The sequence below is a fragment of the Polypterus senegalus genome, chromosome 7, assembly GCF_016835505.1.
Source record: "Polypterus senegalus isolate Bchr_013 chromosome 7, ASM1683550v1, whole genome shotgun sequence".
NCBI lineage: Eukaryota > Metazoa > Chordata > Cladistia > Polypteriformes > Polypteridae > Polypterus > Polypterus senegalus.
This window is the reverse complement of record NC_053160.1, coordinates 66,583,334-66,607,190: the sequence shown is the minus strand read 5'-3', so window position 1 is coordinate 66,607,190 and position 23,857 is coordinate 66,583,334. Positions and strand designations below refer to the sequence as shown.

At 35.4% G+C, this 23,857-nt stretch overlaps 1 protein-coding gene across 1 annotated transcript in view; it reads left to right on the top strand.

Annotated features, from left to right (window-relative positions):
- nrg1 (neuregulin 1) overlaps positions 1-23,857 on the top strand; it is a 172,680-nt gene that overhangs the window by 40,134 nt on the left and 108,689 nt on the right. The window contains exons 2-3 of the mRNA XM_039758776.1: positions 5,115-5,277; positions 6,247-6,368. Coding sequence (XP_039614710.1) covers positions 5,115-5,277; positions 6,247-6,368 — 285 coding nt within the window. The remainder of the gene's footprint in view (positions 1-5,114; positions 5,278-6,246; positions 6,369-23,857) is intronic.

Below are 23,857 nucleotides of genomic sequence, written 5' to 3'. Positions count from 1 at the left end.
GAGATTCTGCATTTGTCACTATAGTGCTTTCTTTAACTTACATCCAGGCAGGCATTTGCAATCACTTCATTAGCTTCTTTCGCGTTACTTTTAATCTCCTCCTGTCTACAAGTTATGCTGCCGAGAATTTTTCTCAGCATTTCCTTGCGATAATACACTTTCAGGGTGCGAATGATGCCCAAATCCAAAGGCTGAAGCACTGCTGTGCAATTTATGTCAGAGGAATTCAACACGAACATTATCTAAATGTGGAAGCATGTTGTGGGCCGCACAGTTATCAATCGGAAGCCAAATCATCCTTTTCTTCTTCTTCATATTGTGAGGTTTCTGAACTTTTGGGATACCTCCCACGTAATGGGAACGACACACTGAAGTGCATCGCAAAGTGCAGTTGCCACGTCTGTGGAAGATTGTTTGTCCGTTGCCAGGACAGGGCAACAGCAGGCTCACAGCGCTGTTGCTTGGGTATGTGGTCCCTAATTACTGAATTCACATCTTCCTCAATTCGATGTCACAAATCTTGAAGATTAGCGGGCATGGGTTGAACAAACACACTTTCTTTAATGTACCCCTATAGATAAAAATCACAGGGGGTAAGGTCTAGAGACCTGGGAGGCCATAGACAATGAGCAAGATCTTTTTGTCCACCTCTTCCAATTCAATGGCCTGGAATGGTGTCATTCAGGTAACAAAGGGCCTCCAAGTTAAAATGAGGCAGGGCACCATCTTGCATGAAAATTAAGTAATTCGAATCTTCTTGAATTTGGGGAAACAACTCGTTTTGTAGCATGTCCACAGTTTGCTCCTCAAAAAAGAAAGGTCCTAAACTTTGCTTGCAGAAATGGCACAAAACACATTTACCTTTGGTGAGTCTCTTTTTATGTTTGATGACTATGCAAGGGTTTTCATATCCCCAAATTCTAACATTGTGGCTATTAACCTTACCAGAGAGAGAGAAAGTTGATTCATCCGAAAAAATTACTAATTCAGGAAAATTGTCCTCTTCCATATCCTCCAGAATTTCAGTGCAAAATTAAAACCATTTTTCATGGATGTCGTGATGCAATGCCTGCACTAATTGCAACTTGTAAGGCTTCATATGCAGATGTTGTCTAAGTATACGCCATACCATGGTTTGAGGAATTCCAATTTCAATGCTTGCCCGTGATGTCAATTTCCTAGAGCTCCGTTCGAACACACCTCAGATACGCTCAACATTTCCATCAGACATACATGGACGACCAGTGCTTTTACATTTGCATATACAACCTTCTTTTTTTATGCCACTCATAAATTTGCTTATGGCGAGATTGCCGTTTGTTGAATGTCGTTGGAATTCACGTTGCATTTGAACAGTGGATTCACACTTCTCAAATTGTAGCATGCAAAATGATTTCTCTTGTGGTGGTGTCTCCATTTTACTGTAAACTAAAAACCACGCTCGGTGGCATTCACTGGTACTTTTAGGCAGGCCTTTAAACTTTGAACTTTCCTCTATCCAGTGATGTGCAGAATGTGTTTCTGTCTTATACAGTTTGTTTGAAATACATTTTTGAAATCCACTCTTTCATTTTGAATAGCCCGGTATAGTATGAGTACTGTATATGTACTGTATGTATATTGTGGATGAATGGAAGAAACACAGGGTTAGCCCAGAGAAGTGCTGGTGTACCAGCTGGGTCACTCATTTTTAAACCTATTGGCAGTTGTAAACTAAACATGTGCAAAAGGGTGCAAAGTATAAACGAAACACAAAAGGCTTCTTATCTTTTCAAAGGGTTAGATCACAAGAGCAGGTCTAGATTGTGGAGCTCCATCCTCTTGTAAATCCTGTTACAAAGAAGACGCCACCTTTCTGGGGCGTCTGGCTTTTATAACTTTCTGAATTGAAAGGGCAGTGTCAGATGCCCTCAAGGGCCATCTTATTGGTGCTGTGGGGTAGAAAAGAAATGATACCATTAGTGATAGTACTCTCTATCACCGCGGGGTACTTTACACCTTAGACAAGCCCAGAAGGTTTTCCTCTGACATGCATGTGTGGCAATAATATATTCTTTTCCTTCCTCTTTTGCTTCTATTCCGACTTCCATCTGGGGTCAATATTTTATAGGTATGTACAATAATCCCTTGCGATTCACTGGTGTAAGGGGGCAGGGCCCCTGCTAGTGCAAAAATCTGCTAATATGTTTTGGGCTTATGATTACTGTATATTCTAAGTTTATTGCACTAAATAAGATGCATAAAGTTTTGAGAAATCCGAGACACAAGATCACTGTAGAAATTCTAATTTTGTGTGTAAGACTGGCTGCCGAGCCAAAGATCCATGGTGTCCCTCACACAAAGTTCAGGGCTTCTTTAGTGAGCTGCTAACTTTTTATAAAACTGTAAATTAAAACTGTAATTTATGTGTATATTTATGGAAGGAAATGACAAAGAAGATTTAATATTACAGATACAAAAGTAATCCGACAAAACACTAAGCACAAAACGATAAACACGATACAGTCCAGTTTTGCAGATGAAGGTGGTACAGTTATGAAATGAAATCCTCTATGGAAAATCTCCTGAAAGATACGTAAAGCGGTATCCTACTTTGATGCTGATGTATGTGAATATTTGCAGAAGTAGGGAGCACTCCCAGACAAAGACATTTTCCAACCCAAACAAATTCACATGAACAAGTGGCCACTGGACAAAACCTTTTATTGTTTTACCTTACATATTTTCACTTCAAATCAGAATTGACTGAGTAAGAAGCAAAAAGTAGCAATTTCAACTTTTCCTATCCCACTACTTACTGTCATGTAAAATAGGGACAGGAAATATTATTGTAATCCATTTGCTTGAAAATTTCCAGAAATAAATCTTAATGTTTCATATTTGTTCCCTCATATTTATTTAAATCCTTATCATTCACTTATACAGTATAAGGAAAAAAACTGCACCTTCACTATCCCAGTACTTATGGATGCCACTGTATACACATATGTACAGTAGGTATTGTAGGTGCATAGGTAATGCTTAAAGAACTTTTTCAAGTTGTTGTGTCTAATCTTTTTTGCAGTTTTCATCACATATCTAATACTAGGACTTTCTATATACTAGCTCCAAAGCTGTATTACAGACATTCCCAGACCAGGCCAAATAAGTGTTGCTTATATCAATACTACTTTAACTCTTGTGTGTTTTGAAATTGGCAACAGGAGAGTTTAAGAATTTGTATTAACTGTAGAGCAGAGTAAAACAGAACTGCATTGTATTGCTATTTGTTTTCAGCAGATAGAAATTTTACATTTGTTTGCTTTATGAAATATTTGTATATTACATTACAGTTTACTGTACATTATGCTACTGAACCAACAATCAAAGTAATGACAAGGTTAGGAGATAACGTTTTCAAATCACAATTAATTGATTGCTGCTGTTACTCAATATTAAATGCAGGGCCCAAATGTTACAATAATTTTCCAGTTTCATATTGCATAAGGTGAGTTTAGATTATTTACTTTGCTCTTTACTCTTTTATGGTAGTTTTTAATGCTGATGCATCTTAGGTTCTTGATTTATTAGCTGCAGTGTTTCCTAATTTTGATTTAAGCCTGATTTTGAAAGTAGTGTAGGTAATTTCAGCTGATGTTCCTGCTTAGAATTATATAAAGTAGAAATGATGATAATTGCCACTTTAGTCAGCCTGATAAATATACCAATTCAAAGTATGAGCTCAAAATGTGTGTGTGTGCGTTTTTTCATTTTGTTTTAGGCAAATCCAGTGATTATCTAGATTTAATCAGTTCTAATCGAGGTATAGCTGAAAACCATCTAACCAGTGAAGTGTGCAGATGTTTGCTTTTGTTTTCTTTTAATTTTAAAATAGGTAACAAAATCCTCCTTATTATTAATTACACTTAAGTTATACCTGCATAGTGTTGCTTCCAAGCCATGCAATTAGTAATAGATAGATAGATACTTTATTATTCACAATAATACATATTCCATAAGTCACTCAGGATGAGAGGTGGCATTTGGCAGAGGTGTTACGGTTGCTGAGCTGTACCTTGTCAAACATTGTTATTTGATCACATTTACAGGTAAATGTAGAGTAAATTCATATTAAGACCCACCATAAGACCCTGGAACACTAAACTCCTTAACTGGCAGTTGATCCTACTTTTAACAACGCAACACATGGACATTTATCGCAGCACATTTCTCACTGTTGTTTTCAGTCTGGGTTAGGAAGGGGAGTTGGTCTCCCTTAGTCATTTTGGCACACAGATACTGAATCATTTACTGGATACCTTGATCATTTACGGGAGGGGGGTTATTCGTAAAAAAGGCCCCTTGAAATTACAAGCCCCTGGGTACGTACCTAGAATGCCCTAATATAGAAGTATTTTTAACGGAAGTTGGAAACTGTTGCTAAGACTTTTGAAGAAGTATTCTAAGTCCCTGGTAGTTCTGTAAAATTGCTTTCACTTTACGTACTTTTAAACAATTTTATGTGAGATTTCCTGAAAAAACAGCCTTGCTATAAAAAGTATTTAAGCATAAATGAGTGAAAAATTGTGAATAATAATGTAAAGTATAAACAGGGCTACATAGCAAATATATTAATACAGTACATAGAATTATTATAATCATTGTGGGAGTGTATTACATATTTGGAAATAATTATTTGTGGTCAAAGAATAGGTAAAACTTAAAAAATAGGAATTTCAGAGAAGAGCTGTGCAAACAAGTCTTGATTAATAAAAGCATTGGAAAACATATTTCCCCATAAGCAGGTTTACATTGCGAAGACAATGTTAGCATTGGGGTTATATTCAGCTTTCAGAACAGGTAAGCAGGCTTCATAACGGAACCAAACACAATTTATTTTTCTTTTATTTATCTAGAATGAAAGGAAATAAATTGGCCAATATTCATTATACTCTACTCCTTAACTGACATGTTAAAATTTAGTATGGGTTGTGTTTAACATTCAAGACTGGGCTCTAGTGAAAATGAACTGATGTTCTTCAGTATCTGAAACGTGAATACAGCTGGTGGTAATTCACAGAAATTGACTCAACTGTTTGCATGTTCTTTTTTTCTATTTTGTCCTTGTCCAATAGTGCCCCCGAAGTTAAAGAAAATCAAAAATGTAAAAATAGTAGAAGGAAGGAAGGCTGTTTTGAAATGTGAAGCCAGTGTGGGAAAGCCAAAATTTGCTTGGTACAAAGATGGAAAACAATTGGATGAAAAGGTTAGAAATATGAAGATCAAGGAAAGACAAAAGTAAGTATACTGTACAAGCATTTTCCTAATAGCATTTGCCACTTGCAGCTAAACATTTCCTGTTTGGCTTTCTCAGTGAGCCATTGATGCAGTGCTGCCAGACAATACTCCCCTTCTCTCTCTTTCCCAAAACTTTGTATCCCTGCCCTCAGTTTGTGCAAACAGTAGTAAACTTTTCTTTCTTTTAACTGTCCTATGATGTACTTAAGAAGGCTGCCCTGTGACTAATTCTGATTGTATCTGGACTTGCACTTGAGTCATGAAACATTTATTTGTGCAGTAAACTCAAGATCTGTTAAATTCTATAGTATGGATATCAATAAAAAACATCCCTGTACACTAATAATGTGTGCTTTATATGTATAATTTGAACTCTTCAATATAAAGTGCTTTAATTACCATATAATGGCTGAATTCTATAGGATCTCATATTAAAAAATCATAATTTTTTTAAAATCAAAACCTTTTTGAATTTTATTAGCAGAAAATAAGGAAAAATCACTAACGTACCCTCACCTAGGCTATACCAAAAACATCTTCAAGCTATTTGAATCTGAAGCGTTTGAACATTTCCCTTTCACTTCTTTACATTAGTTTACATATCTAGGTGTTACAATCACATGTCGATTTTAAAGGTTTGCTTCAATTTAATTGTAATTCTTCTGTGTTAAGAAATATTTTACTTCACATTTTACGTGAGCACTATTTTTAACAACATTTTATATCTCACTATTAAAACATTCATGGGTAAAGATTAAACTTAAATAACCTCACAAGTATAGTATTATCAGGTTTAAAAAGTGCAAGTTGAAAATAAAACTCTAATCAGTTTTTGTACAGTACAAAACATGGATTTGGAGAAAGATGAGCTTGTATGCTACTCTGTAAAACAGAGGGTTTTGATATCACTGTCCCTTTTGTCTTTCAAAAATAATGAATGCATTTTTATATTGTGCTTGTTTTCTACAGTAAGATGGCTTCTGAAATTCAGATCAGAAAAGTAACGGCATCACATCATGGGGAGTACATATGTGAAGCTTTCAATCAACATGGAAAAGACAGGGCCACAGTCAGACTAGATATTATTACAGGTAGGAGAATCTACAAGTATTATACAATTAATGAATGAATGGGGCACTTTTATAGAGTATCTGCAGCCCTATAGGGATTAACCAAGAAGGAAGATGTTTTAGTTGAAATATTATATCTTTGCCAAATCATGTATGAATGAACAGGGCACTCATGATGCTTTCCTTGCCTTTATGGGTGTTATTGTCAATAGACTAACCCTTTGTCCTGTCATTTTGTAATATGCATTTAAGGTCACTTGTATCTAGCTGTCATGTATTTTTTTTTTCCAATTAGTGGATAGTACTTTTCTGAACTAATGCCAAGCTTAAAAAGCCGCGTCATTACTTTATATTCTACACCACAGCACAGAGGCAAGGACATTTGGTACTCTGGTGTTCGATAATGTGGGCATTAAGCATTAAGCCAAGAGACTAAAAGAACCTAAGAAATGAAATGAAAAAAAGACTTAAGATTTTTATACTATTACACTTAGAATACAAACCTTCTACAATAAATACATCATATGTTGTTTTCATTTATATCAGTACTAATTTAATCTTCAGTGGATCTTGTAAACATCTAGTCTATGTATTACTGAGACATGTGTAGATTTAATCTTTAAGTTAACAACAAAAAAAATAATTCCACATCCAATTAAAGAAAACATTCTGTTAAAGGCTTTGCTTTATTGTGACAGTAAAGTAACAAGATGAGCTTTAATTATTGTTTTTTGAATGGTATTTTGGTGTGGTTTGTCTTTTTAAAATTTGCACCCTGGCACATTCTTCACATTATATATATTTAGCCATTGAATACCTTTAAAAGTCTCTAGTACACACATTTAAGAACTTGGAAAAATCATTCAAGTTTGGTAGCTAATTGCTTATTAGGTATTACATTCCTCTGTTTCATTCAGATTACGTTCAGATGATCAAGTTACTTGTCTGTGAGTATCTGCCTTTATTGTTAAATGAGACTAGACATAATAGTTGAATGTCATATTTACTACTTTGTTTAGGCAGCATGTAGAGACTATTTTTGCCCTTTTTATAAATCTCAACATTCTATACATGTCTTTTTTGTGTGCAGACTTGTATTAGCCTTCTGAGTGTCCTACACTGTTGAATGACTTTTCACTCTAGCAGGTATGCATTGGCCAATCATGAAATTCCCTAGCAATTCCACTCCATAGCCAATTAATGTCAACACTGGGAACAGATTACTCCTTTTTTTAAATAAATTTTCTTCCTTCCATGTCATTTTATATCTGATCACCATGATTATAATAGGTGGTCCCAGAATTAATAGTCACTTGAGTTCTGCATCTGCTAATCAGAGTTGTGCCTCTACCAGTATTGTATTAGTGTTGTGCAAAAAGCGTTTTAATAGCCAGTGGTGATAAGGCCATTCTTAAAGTGGGATTTTGTTTTTTATTTTTAAAGTATACAGTAAATGTATTGATTTTCTCATAGGGCATATTCAAATTAATTACAGTAGACAAGTACAGATTTTCCTGAACTGTTTCTTGTTTGCCCCGACCCCAAATTGGATTAAGGAGGTTTGTAGATTGATTGATTAGATTTGTCCAGTTTATTTCCTTCAGTTCATGCTTGTTTATTAAATGTTTGTTTTAAGACTTGCTTTTTTATATAACATAATTTAAATACTTCATCTATATAAGAATGGTGCTATCTTGCCATGTGCATTTTCTTTTTCTATTTTTTTTTGATATAACCACCTTGCTATAATAATCTTCTTAGGACAGTACTCCAAGTACAGTGACCCTGCTTTTTACTCAAGCTCACCCCTAAACACTTGAAGTGGCTTTTATCACAAAGTATTGTACTGATATTGAAAATCTTTTATACTTAAATATGTTTACAGTTGGAGTTCAAAAATTTTGTCAGGAATATTATATTTAAAGCTTGATTATTTATGTGTTTGTTTGTTTATTTGTTTGTGAATTTCTATCTCCGCTGATTTTGATTTGATGTTAATTTGAATAATTTTCTACAAAGGGCATGTTTCTTTTCTGCACATACTGTACAGAGCTACTGTGAAAATAAGTAGTGTGTGAATAACCTTTCCAAAAAAACACAATATATTTTTACTCTCTTAATATTCATTCAACAGTAATACATCAACATTTTTCATTACCCTGCACAAACAGAAAAATGGTTCTGTGCAAATACAGGATATTTACTGGGTCACTTTAAAAACCCAATATGTGTGTGGTTTACAAGTTGGCCAAAAGTAAGGAAAGTAGACAGCCCATTAAATTAGCGGATTTGACTGTTTTCATCCACATCCATTGCTAAGCATCAACAGCAGAATGGCTCTGTGATTTGCATCGTTGCACGGTCATAGGATGCCACATTTCTACAAAGTCAGTTTATCAAATTTCTGCCCTGCTAGTGTTGCTGTGATCAACTATATGTGGTGGTGGTATTGTGAAGTGGAAATGTCTAGGGGTATCAACAGCTTAGCTTTGAAGTGTTAGGTCACACAAACTCGCATATTCCAAGTGTTGAAGCATGTAGCACATAAAATCATCTGTCATTGGTTGCAGATCTCTTTCCTGAGTCCCAAACTGCTTCTGAAGGAAACTTTGACAGGAGCTTTATGAACTGAGTTTCTGTGGCCAAGCAGCCACACTTGAGCCTAAGATCACTTTGTGTGTTGCCAAGCATTGTCTGGAGTAGTGTAAAGCGCACCATCATTGGACTCTGGAACAGTAGAAACATGTTCTCTAGAATGATGAATCACAGTTCACCATCTGCCAAGGTAATGGTGCCAACCTGAATACATAGTCCAAAGTAAAGGTTTGGTAGACGGGGAATAATAATAATCTGGGCCTGTGTTTTTCATGGTTTGAACTAGGCCTCTTAACTCCAGTGAAAGGAAATCTTAATCCAGCAGCATTCAGTGACATTCTAAGGGATTGTATGGTTTGGCAACAGTCTGAGGAAGGATTTTTCCTGTTTCAATATGACATTGACTCTGTTTAAATTGAGGTTAATGCCAAAATGGTTTGCAAAGGTTGGTGTGAAAGAACCTGATTAGTCTACACAGAGCCTTGATCTCAGCCCAGTCAAACATTTGGGAAGATTTGGAATGATGATGAGCCAGGGTTTATCACCCAACATCAGTGCTTGACCTCAAAAATGCTCTTGTGATTGAATGAAGGTGAATCCTTGCTGCCAAAATCTAATGGAAAGCATTTTTAGGGTGTTGGCAATTATACAGGGACACCAACTGAAAAATGTTCAGAGAGTGATTATACAGAAAATTTTCAACATTTTATAAGAACATTACACTTTATTGTTCTTTACTCTTATATCTGTAAGAGGCTTAAAGAAAATCATATTCATTTCTATACAGTATGACCCTATCATAGGAAACATTTAGGAAGACATTACATAACTTTGTTAGAATGGTACATGCTTTGCTTTTGTATATAATTTCACCAATACTTAATAGGCATCATTGCAACCTATAACAGTTATTTAATGTTGTATTTTCTATCTAGGTTTTTACTACTCAATACTGTGTGCTTTATAAAGGAGAAAAGTAATGAAAGAGTCATTTCAGCATGATTTACAGAGATGCACTGGTTGTCACGCAGCATACTATTGATTTGTGGGTTACTCCCCTCCGATGAGAGTTCCCTTACAGGAGGCACCATATAAAACCACCCCTGTAATTTGACACTTTGTGTTATCATTATCCTAGTCACAGAGGCCATTCTTAAGCACGCCTGAGTCTTTCCTTTCGAACTCAAGCAGAGGAAGTAATTTCTCATTCTTTCCAAGGATATCATGACCTGCATTTGTCCCTTGTATTGTCGGAAAATGCTTCAGCGTCTGCAAAGCAGAAAGTCCATTGAGAAAACATATTAATTTCTGTGTTCTTTACATATGGTCTGTACTTCCTGCATTCATTGCAGCTGTTCCTTCCTGAAACTCTTGGAAAGAAAAGAATTAGGATCAGATCATGTGTAATTTCTTTAGAGATCTACCAGTGACAACTGGTACTTTTTATCTTTATTTATGAATCATCTGATAATTAGTGTGCAGAATCTACTAGTAAATGATGTTTATCTTTTCCGTTGGTTACAGCCATGCAGTGCAGAGTATTTCTTAGTGTACCTTTTGAACTCTTTCATTGAGAAATTGGGATTTTATGTCAGTCAGTCATTATCCAACCCTCTATATCCTAACACAGGGTCACTGGGGGTCTGCTGGAGCCAATTTCAGCCACCACAGGGCTCAAGGCAGGAACAAATCCCGGGCAGGGCACCAGCCCACCACAGTGGGATTTTATGTGTAACAAGAAAACCTTCAGAACTGTTCTTGTTTATAAGTAGACATTTTTGGAATATAGACAAGTTCTGCATAAACATCCATTTAAACATAGGGAGTGAATAATAAATAAAAATTTAAATCCACTGTAAAAAGTAAAAGTTTGAAATGCAGAGCTTTAGCTAATGAGCCTTTGTCAGGTGTGTTAAATGCATCTTGCATGTTAAGAAGACGGTGTGTTACAGCAGTAACAGAATACATGTCTGAATACAGATTTTGCTTGTGACAGAACTGTACAATGTTACTGTGTTATTTTTATAGAAATTGTTTTTTATGTTTAAAGATAAGTAATGTTGTGTTAGTAGGTTCAAATATATTTACAGAAGTGGTGTGTGTTTTTAATTTTTGTCTTTACAGAATACATGAAGTAAATGTTTTAAATTAACTACTCAAGCTTTTTGGATGAATGAATTATTCCATTGTCCTTGTTGTCCTTTAATATAAATTCAGATAAAGTGCTGCAGTGTTTTTGAAACTGGTTACTGGACAAAATAACAAGTATCTGACATAAGATGATATATGCTATGGAGTTAAAAGAAAAGGAAATAATTCATTTTATACATAAGTCTATTAGTTCATTTTAAATATGCATTTTCCTGTTGGGGTTATGGGGAGCTGGCATGTGTATATTGACAGCAATGGGCACAAGCTAGGAAATTTCCTTATTTAGTTTATCTGAAGACAAATGCATAGGATATGTTTAGAATCTAATAGCATATATTTGGACTATCGTATGAAAAGGAACCATAAGCCTTGGAGGAAGCTAATGCAAATACGTTGTACAAGGACATTCAGTAGGTAAGTTAGTATGGTGATTTTGTTTGTAATTTTATAGACATGTCTGCCATTTGCTTTTCAGTGACTGTCTTTACCAGTTATCAGAGCGAACTGGTAACAAACAATAAAAAAGCAGACTTTCCTATATCGGTCCTGAATTCTGTGGGCTGTGACAGATAGAGGGCGCTATCGTCCTCTTGAACCCTCGGACAATACGTCAGACACCAGATAAGGGTCCAAATTATTATTTTATTTGAACTGTACAGTGCACAGTGTTTTTCCCAGTCTTTTATAGTCCCTGAACCGGAAGTGTTTCCCATCCTTCAGTCCATGTGACTCCTTATCACTTCCAGGTCAGATAAAAAGTCCTCTTCTTCATCCCGGAAGTACGTGATCTCCCCTGTCGCTGTGACTAAGACGCACTTCCGGATTATAGGGCACAAACGACTCTCTGGGCCTCCCTGCAGCATCCTCTGTTGGCCCCTGTGGTATCCAGTGGGGCTGTAAAGGAAAACTCCATCGTCCATGATTCCATGCTGGTATCTGGGGCACCTCCATGCTGCAGGAAGAGCTCTATCTGGCAGCCTGGGGGCACTGGCCGGGATGACAAGCCGGCCATAGACCACAGGGCATATACAGATTTGGAATATTGATATTATCTTCTTTTGTTTTGGAAGATGTTTTGTCCAGTCACAATTTTCTTCAATGGCTTTCACTCCAATATACAACATCAGCTTCAATTTATCATTCACATCAGATTGTCTCTTTCTTCCACTTGTATAATATAAAAAGTATTCAATCAAATATATTATTAACATTAATAAATGAAATATTAAAATGACATGTACAATAATGATTGGCTGAGGGAGATTACACGATTATGCAGTAGTCTTCTTTCAGATTCATGTAGTGATTATTACAATTTTACTTACGACAAGCAACTTTTATGATTTTTTTTTCTCACGCTACCATATTTTTCAAATAAAACCTATAGCAACATAGACAATTATAATAATAGTAAAAGTTACACCATCTTCCTTCTAAGTCAATTAAGTAATTTAGCTGCATTTTTATTATTTTGGGTTTTCTGAACTGACCCATCTCATCTTCATAATAAAAAGCTGCCTTTTTGTAGTCACTTACTATATATATGCTTGGTCTCTTCTCTCATGTTCGTACCGTTTTTCTCCACTAGTTAAGTGCATACTTGTTAATGGAGGAGAGCATTTGATCAGTTAATTTGGGTTAATTACCTCCTACACTACCAGCTTGTGGCAATTAGTACCTCTTAGCTCAATTGTAAAAGTATTTAATTAAATGTGCCACATGGCAAAACCTTTGCTCCAATTGCTTCTGTCTCAGTGCAGACTTGTGGTTAGAGCTATATGTCTACACTTAATTTTCCTGTACACAGCATAGATATTGCACATTGTGATAGGCAGGTGATCTAGTTTTCTTTGCAGAAGTGCAATACAATGCTTTGTTTGTAGAGCCAGCTCACAGAAGTGCTTCTCATACCTGAAATGTTTAGCTCTCCTGAATTCTTGTTTTTTTCTGATAATTCCAAATATAAATTCTGCATTTTTACCTTAGCTATTACTCTTGTTAAAAATGTGACTTTCTTGTTCTCTTTTAATGCCATAAGGTCCTTCACAAAGGTGGAGAAAATAGCATTTGGCCAATATAAAATTTAAACCTTTTTTAAAACTGTATCCTAAGTTTATGGGCAAAGTCTAAGCCGGAGTACATAAATTTATAAGATTAAAATGAAGGAGGAAAAGGGGAGCAGACTTGATGCTTTAACAAAATAAGAAAAAAGCTGAACCAACTGACTTCGCATTTGCAGAAAAGTACTGATAGAGCAGTTCATAAATCTTGGTTTCAGTTTGGCAGAACTAAATGGCATCAAAGTTCATTAGTTTCTTTTTTTTCGAAAGGTCATTAATTTTATCCATCCACATACATTTAACTGTTTTTTTTTTAATCTTTTCAGCTGACAAAATGCTCCTTTATTTCTTCCCTTTCTCTAATTTATTAATCTCCCTTACCTAAAAGTGGTGAATTTAAATTTCTCGAGAAAGTTTCAGAACAAATTTGGAAGAAATACCAATATAAAGAAGCTTATTATTACTGTAAAAATATAAGTTAAATATTATAACAAAACATCAATAAGGAAACATCTTTCATAAAATGGAAGGCAGGAGTAATGTATGCTCCCTTAAGACAGTGTTGCTTAGGAGATGTGAATGACTTTAAAAAAAGCACAGAAACCAGGAAAGGGAGGGGCTGATGAAGGGGATGTTTCAAATGAAAGTCTCCAGAGACTCAACAAAGGATGGTGAGGGGGCTGTGGTTCCAGCATTCACAACAGTATTTCATTTTTCTGCTGCGTACATTGAATGTTTTCTGTCTGTTTGATTGCTTATTGCTTAGTAAGATCTTTAACTTTTTTTTGCAATATTCAGAGATGTGAAAATTAAGATTATTTTACCTAAAGAAGTAATGAATAAATAAACAAATGAAAGCCACTGCAATTGATCATCTTATTTATTATGGGAAAGAATTTATTCCAAGGTGCTTTTGTATATAATGTTAAATAATTCTCTGTAAAGATCTGGCCTCATGTTATTCTATTCAGTTCTGTATAGAATATGCAATATCCTAAGTTTTATGAATAGAACAAACATGCAGTATCAAGAAATGGCACTTAATTCATAGTAATGTAGAAATGAGGTGAATTTTGACTTAAGTTTAGATTGCATCATTTCTTTCAGCAGATATATGCATAATACAGGGTATGCTTGTTGCTGCATCAAATAATTAAGAAAAAACAATATGTATCGCACATTCTGTAGACCAAACCTAATATGTAACTTTGATTGTGTGTCATCCACAAATTAAGGTGCTACATAATATTTTGCATTATTGTACATATGCCTATATTTTAGCATGAAAATGGCAGTTTATAAAAAAATTTCCATGGCTATGTGACTTTGTTAAGCAGGCCACTTGTAGAGCTTGCCTGGCACCCACCATGACCCAATTATCTGCCAATTTTTATCTCAGGATACTTGCTTTGACTACTTAGAGCTTTAATTTTGAAAACCCTTCTGCATAGGTTATTTGTTATATTTTATATCCTTAAAACTTCTTTTGTGAGTGTTTGTGGCGGCATAATGTCAAAGACACTGCATTACAGGACTGTAACATTCATATTTGATTTCCTGATACTTTAATACAAATTTAATATGCAATATCTAATTATAAGCTTCAAAAATCACTAATCGGCATTGTGTAACTCTAGAAGTCACTAGTTATCTGGATGAGGGAGCTTTGTGACACATGGGTTTATAATTTCTGTAACTCCAAAGTCTGGGGAAGGTGGCACTTGGAAGCTAATAATTTATTTCATACAAATGTAAATTTCAGAATCTCTCTTAACAGAAAGTGATCCAGTCCAAGTGTAAGCAAAGAAGCACACATCTTGTTACAGATCTTTCTGCATCTAGTGAACAGAGGAGTTTGTGGGGAATGTGCATACAATGAACCTTAATTTAATATCTTATGATTAGTCAAGCACATTAAACACAGTCATTATTTAAGCAATTGTTGTTGCTCTGTGTTATCTGTCACTGGCAGCTGCCCAGCTTTAGAAAACATAATGACACTGCCTCTATCTTTTATATAAAATGGGGCAATGTGTTGTTTATTCAGCAGATGTCAAAGCGAAATAAAATAGATAAAAATATATGACATTTGAGTGACTAGAAAGAATGTACAAAGTTAAGAACTGACAGAGTGTCGATCGTAAAGTAGAGCACAATTTACTTAATACTAGTCAACCCGAGGCTTGGTGCCAAATCACAGTGTAACAAAACCCCTCCTGACTGATCATATGAATGGTCAGTGCTACTTGAAAAAGGAGAGACAAAATGCTTTGATGAAGGATATGTTTTAAGAAGTACCGGAGAGCTGCTTTTTCACAACTACATGGGTGTCAGAAGAGAAAATGAGTAAGTTATGAACACTTTTCATGGTTTACAAGGACTGTGCTGAGCCCTTCATGACAGTAAACATGGCCTGGTTTGCAACAAAACTTCGCAAACCAAAGAAAAAGTTAAAATCAGTCAAGTTCTTAAAATGAGACTCTAACAGCTAATTAACATGGAACCTTTTACCAGTACTGAGAATCAAAGCGTGAATCTTTTGGTTTTGGTTTAGGACCCCTACTATGATCAAACAAGTGTGTTAAACTTTATTCATATGTACAGCATGTTAATGGTCTTTTTGAGCTCAATGTTCCTCCTACAGTAACATGTTTAACCACAAATGTTTTAACCCACATACTGTATTTAAACAAATATTTTTAGTTTGATGGATCCAAATCTTAATTAAGAGTATGTTTGATAGTTGTACATAATTTTGTTATTGCAAATTATTCTGAGCAAATACCTGACATTTTGCTGTTCACAAGTTGCCATGATCACTAACAGATGCAGGTGGCAGATGATGTAAGCAGTGGTTATTTACTTGGTTAATAATAGATTGTGGCTATCTAGTTAAATTAAAACCCTTCTGAAAAGCACCATGAGAATAGCAGGTTAAGTGTAAGTCAACATTTCTTTTCCTAACATATATTGGGTTGTCTGATGGGACACTTGCAAAAGGCAAACAAATAAGACAGGCTTTCACAGATGAATTTATGAAATCATTTTTCTGTATAATAATAATACATTTTATTTAGTACAATCAACTAGAATGACATGGAAATTCAGCCTCTTTCCAAGTGAGCAAGACAGGACCATGATAGTCTTTGTTATAAAATAGAAACCCCTAGCAGATTCAGTCAGAATACCAGAAAACTGAGCAGTGTTAATTGCCAACCAATGGGGAGTCTGAAAGAAAATAATCCAAACCACTTTGATATGGTGTAATGTTTAACAGGATGAAAGTAAAAAGTACAAAGCCATCAGTTTTTGTTCCTAAGATCTAAGGTGTCTACATCACAGTATATATATTTTTTTCTAACTTAAATGAGGTTACAGTTCTCTTACACATGATGCTGTATTCAAGACTATTACAGTAATCACAATTCACACTTCAGTTTTGCAGTTGTTCATTTTTTCCTTTACAGTATATCTAAACAGGAAAATTACTTAATTCAGGTGCTAGTTCACATTACAGTAAAGCTCAACAATTACCAATACCATGCTGTAGAAATTCCTAGTGACATATTGTAATTCCTGGAGTTGTCAATGTAATCCTATTTTTTCAGTGATGAGTTAGTATGAGAATGATGCTGCAGACAAGTGATTGCTGCAGGCTGTTAAACTGCCATTTGTGCTGAAAGAACCAGCAAGCTGTTGATTTGAAATAGGGTAAGGTGAGCTTTTTCAAAAGTCTTCACCATTAAACTAGTGCTTGTTGCCATTACTTATCCCTGCTAACATTGCTGTTATACCTAGAGTGCCATGCATAAAAATGACAAATAGATAATCTCTGAGTAAGTCGGACAGTTTAAATAAAAAAAGACATCTCTGCCCTGTTACCTTTTTGAAGAACAACATTTATCACACATACTAAAGAACTAATGCACATGGTGTAGAGGTACTTCACACTCGCTTAAATGCAGCAAAATACTTACTATTTTAAAGGATAACTACTGTTTATACATGGAGAATATATATATAATATGTTGCCAATGTGCTGTTCAATTTCTTCTTCTATATTATTTGTCTCAATAGTAAGCCTTTATTTTGCAAGGAGTATATCATTGCTTTATGAATAACCACATCTACACTGAACAATTCAATTGTAATTATTTTGATGTATAAGAAAATTTAATTACATTTTTTTTACCCATGTATAATATTAAAATTTAATCTGTTGGTTAAAGGCAATATGTTTGTTGTGATGTAGTGCATAGCTTATTCATGAACACTAAATCTTATTACTCTACCTGTTCTGTTATTTATTTAGCATTATTGATGCATAACACCTCTATTTGTGTGTGTATGTATGTATGTATGTGTGTATTATATATATATATATATATATATATATATATATATATATATATATATATATATATATATATATACAGTACAGGCCAAAAGTTTGGACACACCTCCTCATTCAATGTGTTTTCTTTATTTTCATGACCATTTACATTAGTAGATTCTCACTGAAGGCATCAAAACTATGAATGAACACATGTGGAGTTATGTACTTAACAAAAAAAGGTGAAATAACTGAAAACATGTTTTATATTCTAGTTTCTTCAAAATAGCCCCTCTTTGCTCAGATTACTGCTTTGCACACTCTTGGCATTCTCTCGATGAGCCTCAACAGGTAGTCACCTGAAATGGTTTTCACTTCACAGGTGTGCCTATTCAAGGTTATTTAGTTGAATTTGTTGCTTTATCAATGGGGTTGGGACCAGCAGTTGTGTTGTGCAGAAGTCAGGTTAATTGGACGATCATTTATTTTTCAACAGGTCAATGACCCCAAACACACCTCCAGGCTGTGTAAGGGCTATTTGACCAAGAAGGAGAGTGATGGAGTGTTGTAAATGGTCATGAAAATAAAGAAAACGCATTGAATGAGGAGGTGTGTCCAAACCTTTGGCCTGTACTGTGTATATATACATATATTATGTATATATGTGTAAAAAATATCTATCAGGAGCAACTACAGCATTTTTGATACCGGCTGAAACTGAATTAGCTACCGAATGTGAGTGAAGTAAACCGCTTAAGTGGATCGTCTTAATAAGCACTAATGGCTTATTTTTGTTCTGTTCTAGGTTAATGATGGCTCACCCTCTTCACAAGATTACATGCATAATAAATTTGATCAAGAGCCAATTTTCATTGTATAGTTGAATTGCATCTCTTAGCATGAAGTCTCTTATGTGCCACTTCTGCTTGAAATGCAAACAAACTATCTTTATTTGATAAAAAGCATTTTATTGTGAGAATCCTCTCTTAAACTAGTGATTTCCAATGAGGCTGCTTGACTCTTATGTCATACAGTTTTTATTTCTACATAACATTTATAAAATGGCTGTAATTTTTAACTTTTTCAGATTGTGTTTAATCTGGATGGTGGTTTTTCATTTAAGATTTCTTTCCTTTCTTTATTTTGCTTTTATTGTCCAACATGATTTTGCAGGGCATAAAGAAATGAAAATTATGTACTGAGACCAGAATAGATCACCCATCATCAGTAATGAAAACTCCCGACTCACTCACAGTATTTAACCTAATTACTGTGATCCACGACCCCTTGTTTCTCTGAAGCATTTCTGTATAGGTTAAATATCTTTTTCTGCTTCTAGTTGACGTAATATTCTTCCTTTGCCAGCTGATTTGTTATGCTGAATGATACACTAGTTGAACCTATAAGCATAGTCATTTACATAATGACACCAACACAATTTTTATCATTGCTGTTTACCATTTTTGATTAAAAAAGTAAAGTGTGCTTACTATTAAGTACATAGGGCTGTTATAATAACATGCTAAATAAACAAAGAAGGCACCCCTCATGAAAAATGGTCTGGTACGTATTTAGAAAGGTTACTTTGATTAGGTTTGTAAAGCAGTTACTGCTTTTTTCATGTTCCCGAATTTGACCCATTGACAATGGGTGTAAATTACTGTTTCAGTGTTTAAAATATAATGTGCAACTACATTAAGGATGAGCAAGAAATGGCACATTCTCCAAGCTCAAACTTTGCATTGAGCTTCAAAAATACATGTACATTGGTAGTTCATATCAAAAATCTTAAAAATATAGTAACTTGCTTAAGACTGAAATGATGTGGTTTTCCTTGATATACAGTATTCAAAATATATACTAAAAAATGTCTACTTGATTGCATATTTTTAGTATTTTGTGAGTACTGGGTATAGGTATGTGCTGTCATGTAACTGCAAGTGGACTTGATTTTTAAAGTGGCTCTGTACTCTTTCCCTTAAAACCATAACACAAAAACAAAAATCAATCGCAGTGTTATTTATGACTACTACGTGTCTGTTATTTTCTAGAAAAACAATTATCAATGTTTACACAATAGTAAGTGGCACCATCTTGTAATGCTGCCTCCCTGGTACTTATAATAAACCTGTGAAAGAAAATTGATAAGTCCAAGAGCAGGCTGGCAAAGAGAAAATTTGTGCTTAAAAAATAGGTTGAACTTTATTTGTCTCTGGGGTGAATTTGGCTTTTTACAGAATCTGTTTAAATAAATAATTAGTTAAATAAGTAAATCAATAAATACACACACACACTTATGTCTGAACACAAACCAGAATGACTAAAAAGCAAGAAAATTTAAAAGAAAGAAAACTTCTAACTTGGCTGTACCAGCCACAGTAAAGCATTAGGCAGGCATATTGCAGTTGGTATAAAAGAATCCAGTCGTGTTTCTTGACACACTTCTGATGAATAATTTGTTTGCTGGAAGTCCTTGGTGTTATGTGTCTGAGGATATGCATCCTTGTTCAGACTGGCACTCAGTTTTAACTGTTTCCTTTGCTGCTACTTTCAGGGGGTTCAGAGTGTGTCCTATAACTGAGCTTGCCCATTTAACTAAGTTGTTGTTTCGGTGGACCTCTGTTGAAGTGATGCTACCAGTCCAGCACACTACAGTGTAGAAAATCGCACTGGCCATCACAAGAGTTGTCAAAGATATGAAGGATGTCACTATCCATATAAAAGGAATGCAGCGCAGTCTGCTCTTTCTTATATAGTTCCTCTGTTTTCGAGACCAGTCCAACCTGTCATTAATGTGGACACCCAAGTACTTGTAGGAGTGGACCACCTCTATATCCACTCCTTGAATAGTGACCAGGCATACAGGCTGTTTGGTGCGGCAAAAGTCAATAACCAGTTCCTTGGTTTTGCTGATGTTAAGCTGCAGGCAATTCTCTTTGCACCAAGAAGCAAAGTTCCTAACCCGTCTCCTGTACTCTGTCTCATCCCCTTCATCATTACACCCCATATATGCAAAATCCTCTGCAGCATGTTGTATTGATAGTCTGAGATGTACAGAGTGAAGACACAATGAGACAGGACTGTTCCTTGTGGTGCTCCAGTGTTGCCCATATCAATATCAGAAAAACAGTCCATGAATCTCACAAATTGTGGTCTCCCCAGCAGATGGTCCATCAGGACACCATAGGCTCATCCACCTGCATATGTCTGAGTTTACCCCCTAACAGTAATGACTGGGAGATATTGAAGGAACTAGATAAATCAAAAAAACATAATTCTCACTTTACTGACAGCTTTGTTAGGGAAGAATAAGCCTTGTAAAACAGATAATTGCATCCTCCACTCCAGTCTTTGTCCAGTAGGTAAACTGCAGTCATTTCAGGTGGTCTACCATAAGAAGACTCATAGTCCAGGACCAGCCTCTCAGAGGTCTTCATGACGGGAGACGTAAGTGCCACTGGTGTGTAGTCGTTAGGTAAAGAGGCACCTGCCATCTTTGGAACAGTTACAATGCAGGATGTTTTCCACAGCAGCTACACTTTCTGAGGCCTTAGGGACAGACTGAATGGGAGACGGAGGACACCACAAACTGTCCTTTATTAAAATGCTAGGAGGACTGAGAAAATGTTTAAATAAGAAAAAGGTCTAAAAGGGCATGAATGAATGGAGATGCATTGGCATAATTGTCCCATATTGTCTTTCATTTTGTAACTTTTTCTTAGTAAAGACCCCTTTATGAGTGTTTTACAACAGCATTCACATTTTAAATAACTACCTCAATCAATACTGATGTTCTGATAATTTTAGTGCCTCCTTTAGATGTTATTTGAATATTTTTAGACACATTCATTTACATTATGAAGGAAATTAGTCCACTGTATTTATTTATTCATTTTAAAACTTCATGTCCTTTTATCCTAAGATCATTGATAAATTTTGCTTAATCATAGAATACTAGAATGTTTTAGTTTGATTAAGTTGGAGTGTGAAAATTGATGACTTGATAGATATTCTTGTTAAGTTGTTGTTTTTTTTTTTAAAAAAACAACTTCTATTTCCTAGCCCTGCCCTCTTGATTTGTGACTAGCTAGCCATGCAAGTTTCCTCTATTGTGGCACCAGACAGTAAGCCTTCTTGGTGAACTGTTTTAACAGTTTGGGCCTTTTAACATTCCAGGCCATAATTTACATGCAACTCGGATTAGTGCTCTGGGCCTTTTGATATTTCTTTATCTGACCTTCTTTCCTCAAAAACTTTTTTTCTGTTTTACTCCTTTTCCTCCAAAAAGGAAGTCTTTCTCTACTCTCTGTTCCTTACCTTGTAAATCATCATACAATCCTCTTCCTTTAATCTCACAATGGTCATATGATTTTAATCCTTTCTATTCTGTTTTCTTGTGGCAAATGGGTCCCATGTATGTCTTTCATGATAAGCTCCTTTTTCACCTCAATCATTGGTACTATAACCTTCCTCTTATAGTTTGTTTTTTCCACACTCTTCTTGGATGCCATAGTTAATAGATAGGAGTTATATACAGTACATATAACCAAACGCACCAAAAATAAAGCAAAAAAAGTACCGAAAGCACATGAGCATAACACAAGAGATGCTTTCACAGTGAGAGCAAGGGACAATTTAGACACACAACAGATATATATGCTTGCTGTATAAACGCCATCTGTTGCTGCATTTTTTTTCACTGCATGCGTAGTTCAAACGTAGAACTCTCTTTCAAACTTCTAATCAAATTTCTCTCTCTAATTAAGCATTTGAACTCAGGAATGTTCAAAGTTAGAATCGAAGTACGAGGCACTACTGTATTCTCTTTCCCTTCATATAGGTTCAGTACCTTGTTACTCTTGACTATGATTGCAGGCTATCTTTTCAGGTTTTTTATATGTAAGTTTTTACATTTTATTGGCAGGAAAGAACTTCTGAGTGTTCTCATATTATTACCGTGCACAATTGGAGAATGGAGTATTTTACTGCAATACACATCACCAAATCTGAAGTATAGGGTAGAAATACCTATTGATATTCATTGCTTTGTGTAATTATTACACTTTGGTTCTTTTAGAAAGCTTATTTAAATAGTTTACAAAACACCCATTTTGGGAGCTTTATAAATTCTCAACATGTTTTTAGGAGCATTTGCATGTAATGCAAAAAGCAACTACTGCAATAGCCATATCTGTCTGTCTGTCCGAATGAAACAATGAATCTCTTGGTGTGCGCCTGGTGTTTTTTGGCTGTAATTTATCACATTTAGTCTTCAAAGAAATTTCTTGAGATGGATTCATTTTCATTGATATATCTAAGCCAGATTACACTGTACAAAGTTTTGAAATTTTAGAATCTCCCATTGTAAAGCATAGGTGAATCTGCAAACTTGTCTGTCTTAAAAAAGAGAACATTATATATGACTTCATCTATGAATTAGTTTACTGTTTCAGTCTTACCCTAATAGTGGTTACACCAACTTTTTTGTATTTTTGCATATTTTCCTGTTTTTTTACCTTTGATAGCTGCTACTGATAGCAAACAGATCCCCAATACAAGTTAATGAAACACCAAAACATTGTATGTGTGGGTAGAAACTCGCTGTCACAAGCTGCTCACACACACGGGCAAGTAAACTTGCATCTGCAACTTCAGTTCAGAATTTGCAAATTGTTTCTGCTTTCTGATGTCTTCCTAGCTGCTTTGACCTACGCCAAAACAGGTAAGTTAAATTATCTTCCTAACCATAAAAGTGTAAAATGCAAACAGAGAAAACAAAGGTTGTCTAGGTATGAGTGAAGAACCCCAGTGGTGTGTAAGCTGTTATGCACAGGGTAAATAAACAACTAATTAATAATTTACCAATCTCACAGTTGCATTATTTACAGATTATAATGATTCACTATTTCACTGACCCTGTAATTTACCATCAGAAATTCATAACAGGGTTGGTGTGTCTGTCTGCACAGAGAATGTCAACCTTGTGGCGCTTACTTACCTTGGCAGCAACATTCATGGCTCCGGTGACTCTTCATATGAAGTCAGTAGATGTATTGGGAGAGTATGTGGGTCATGAGGTCACTGGAAGGGGTGTGTGGTGTCCCCGGTATGTCTGCAGAAGTATGAAGACCCAAGTCTTTAGTGTCCTGGTGCTTCCTGTTTTGCTATATGATTGCAAGATATGGATGATATCCAGTGACCTAAGACAAAGAATGGACTCCTTTGGTACTGTGTCTCTTTGGAGAATCCTTGGGTACCGCTGGTTTAACTTTGTGTCGAAATGAGTGGTTGCTCACAGAGTCCCAAATGAGGCACATTACCTGCATTGTGAGGGACCGTCAGTTATGGCACTACGGCCATGTGGCGTGATT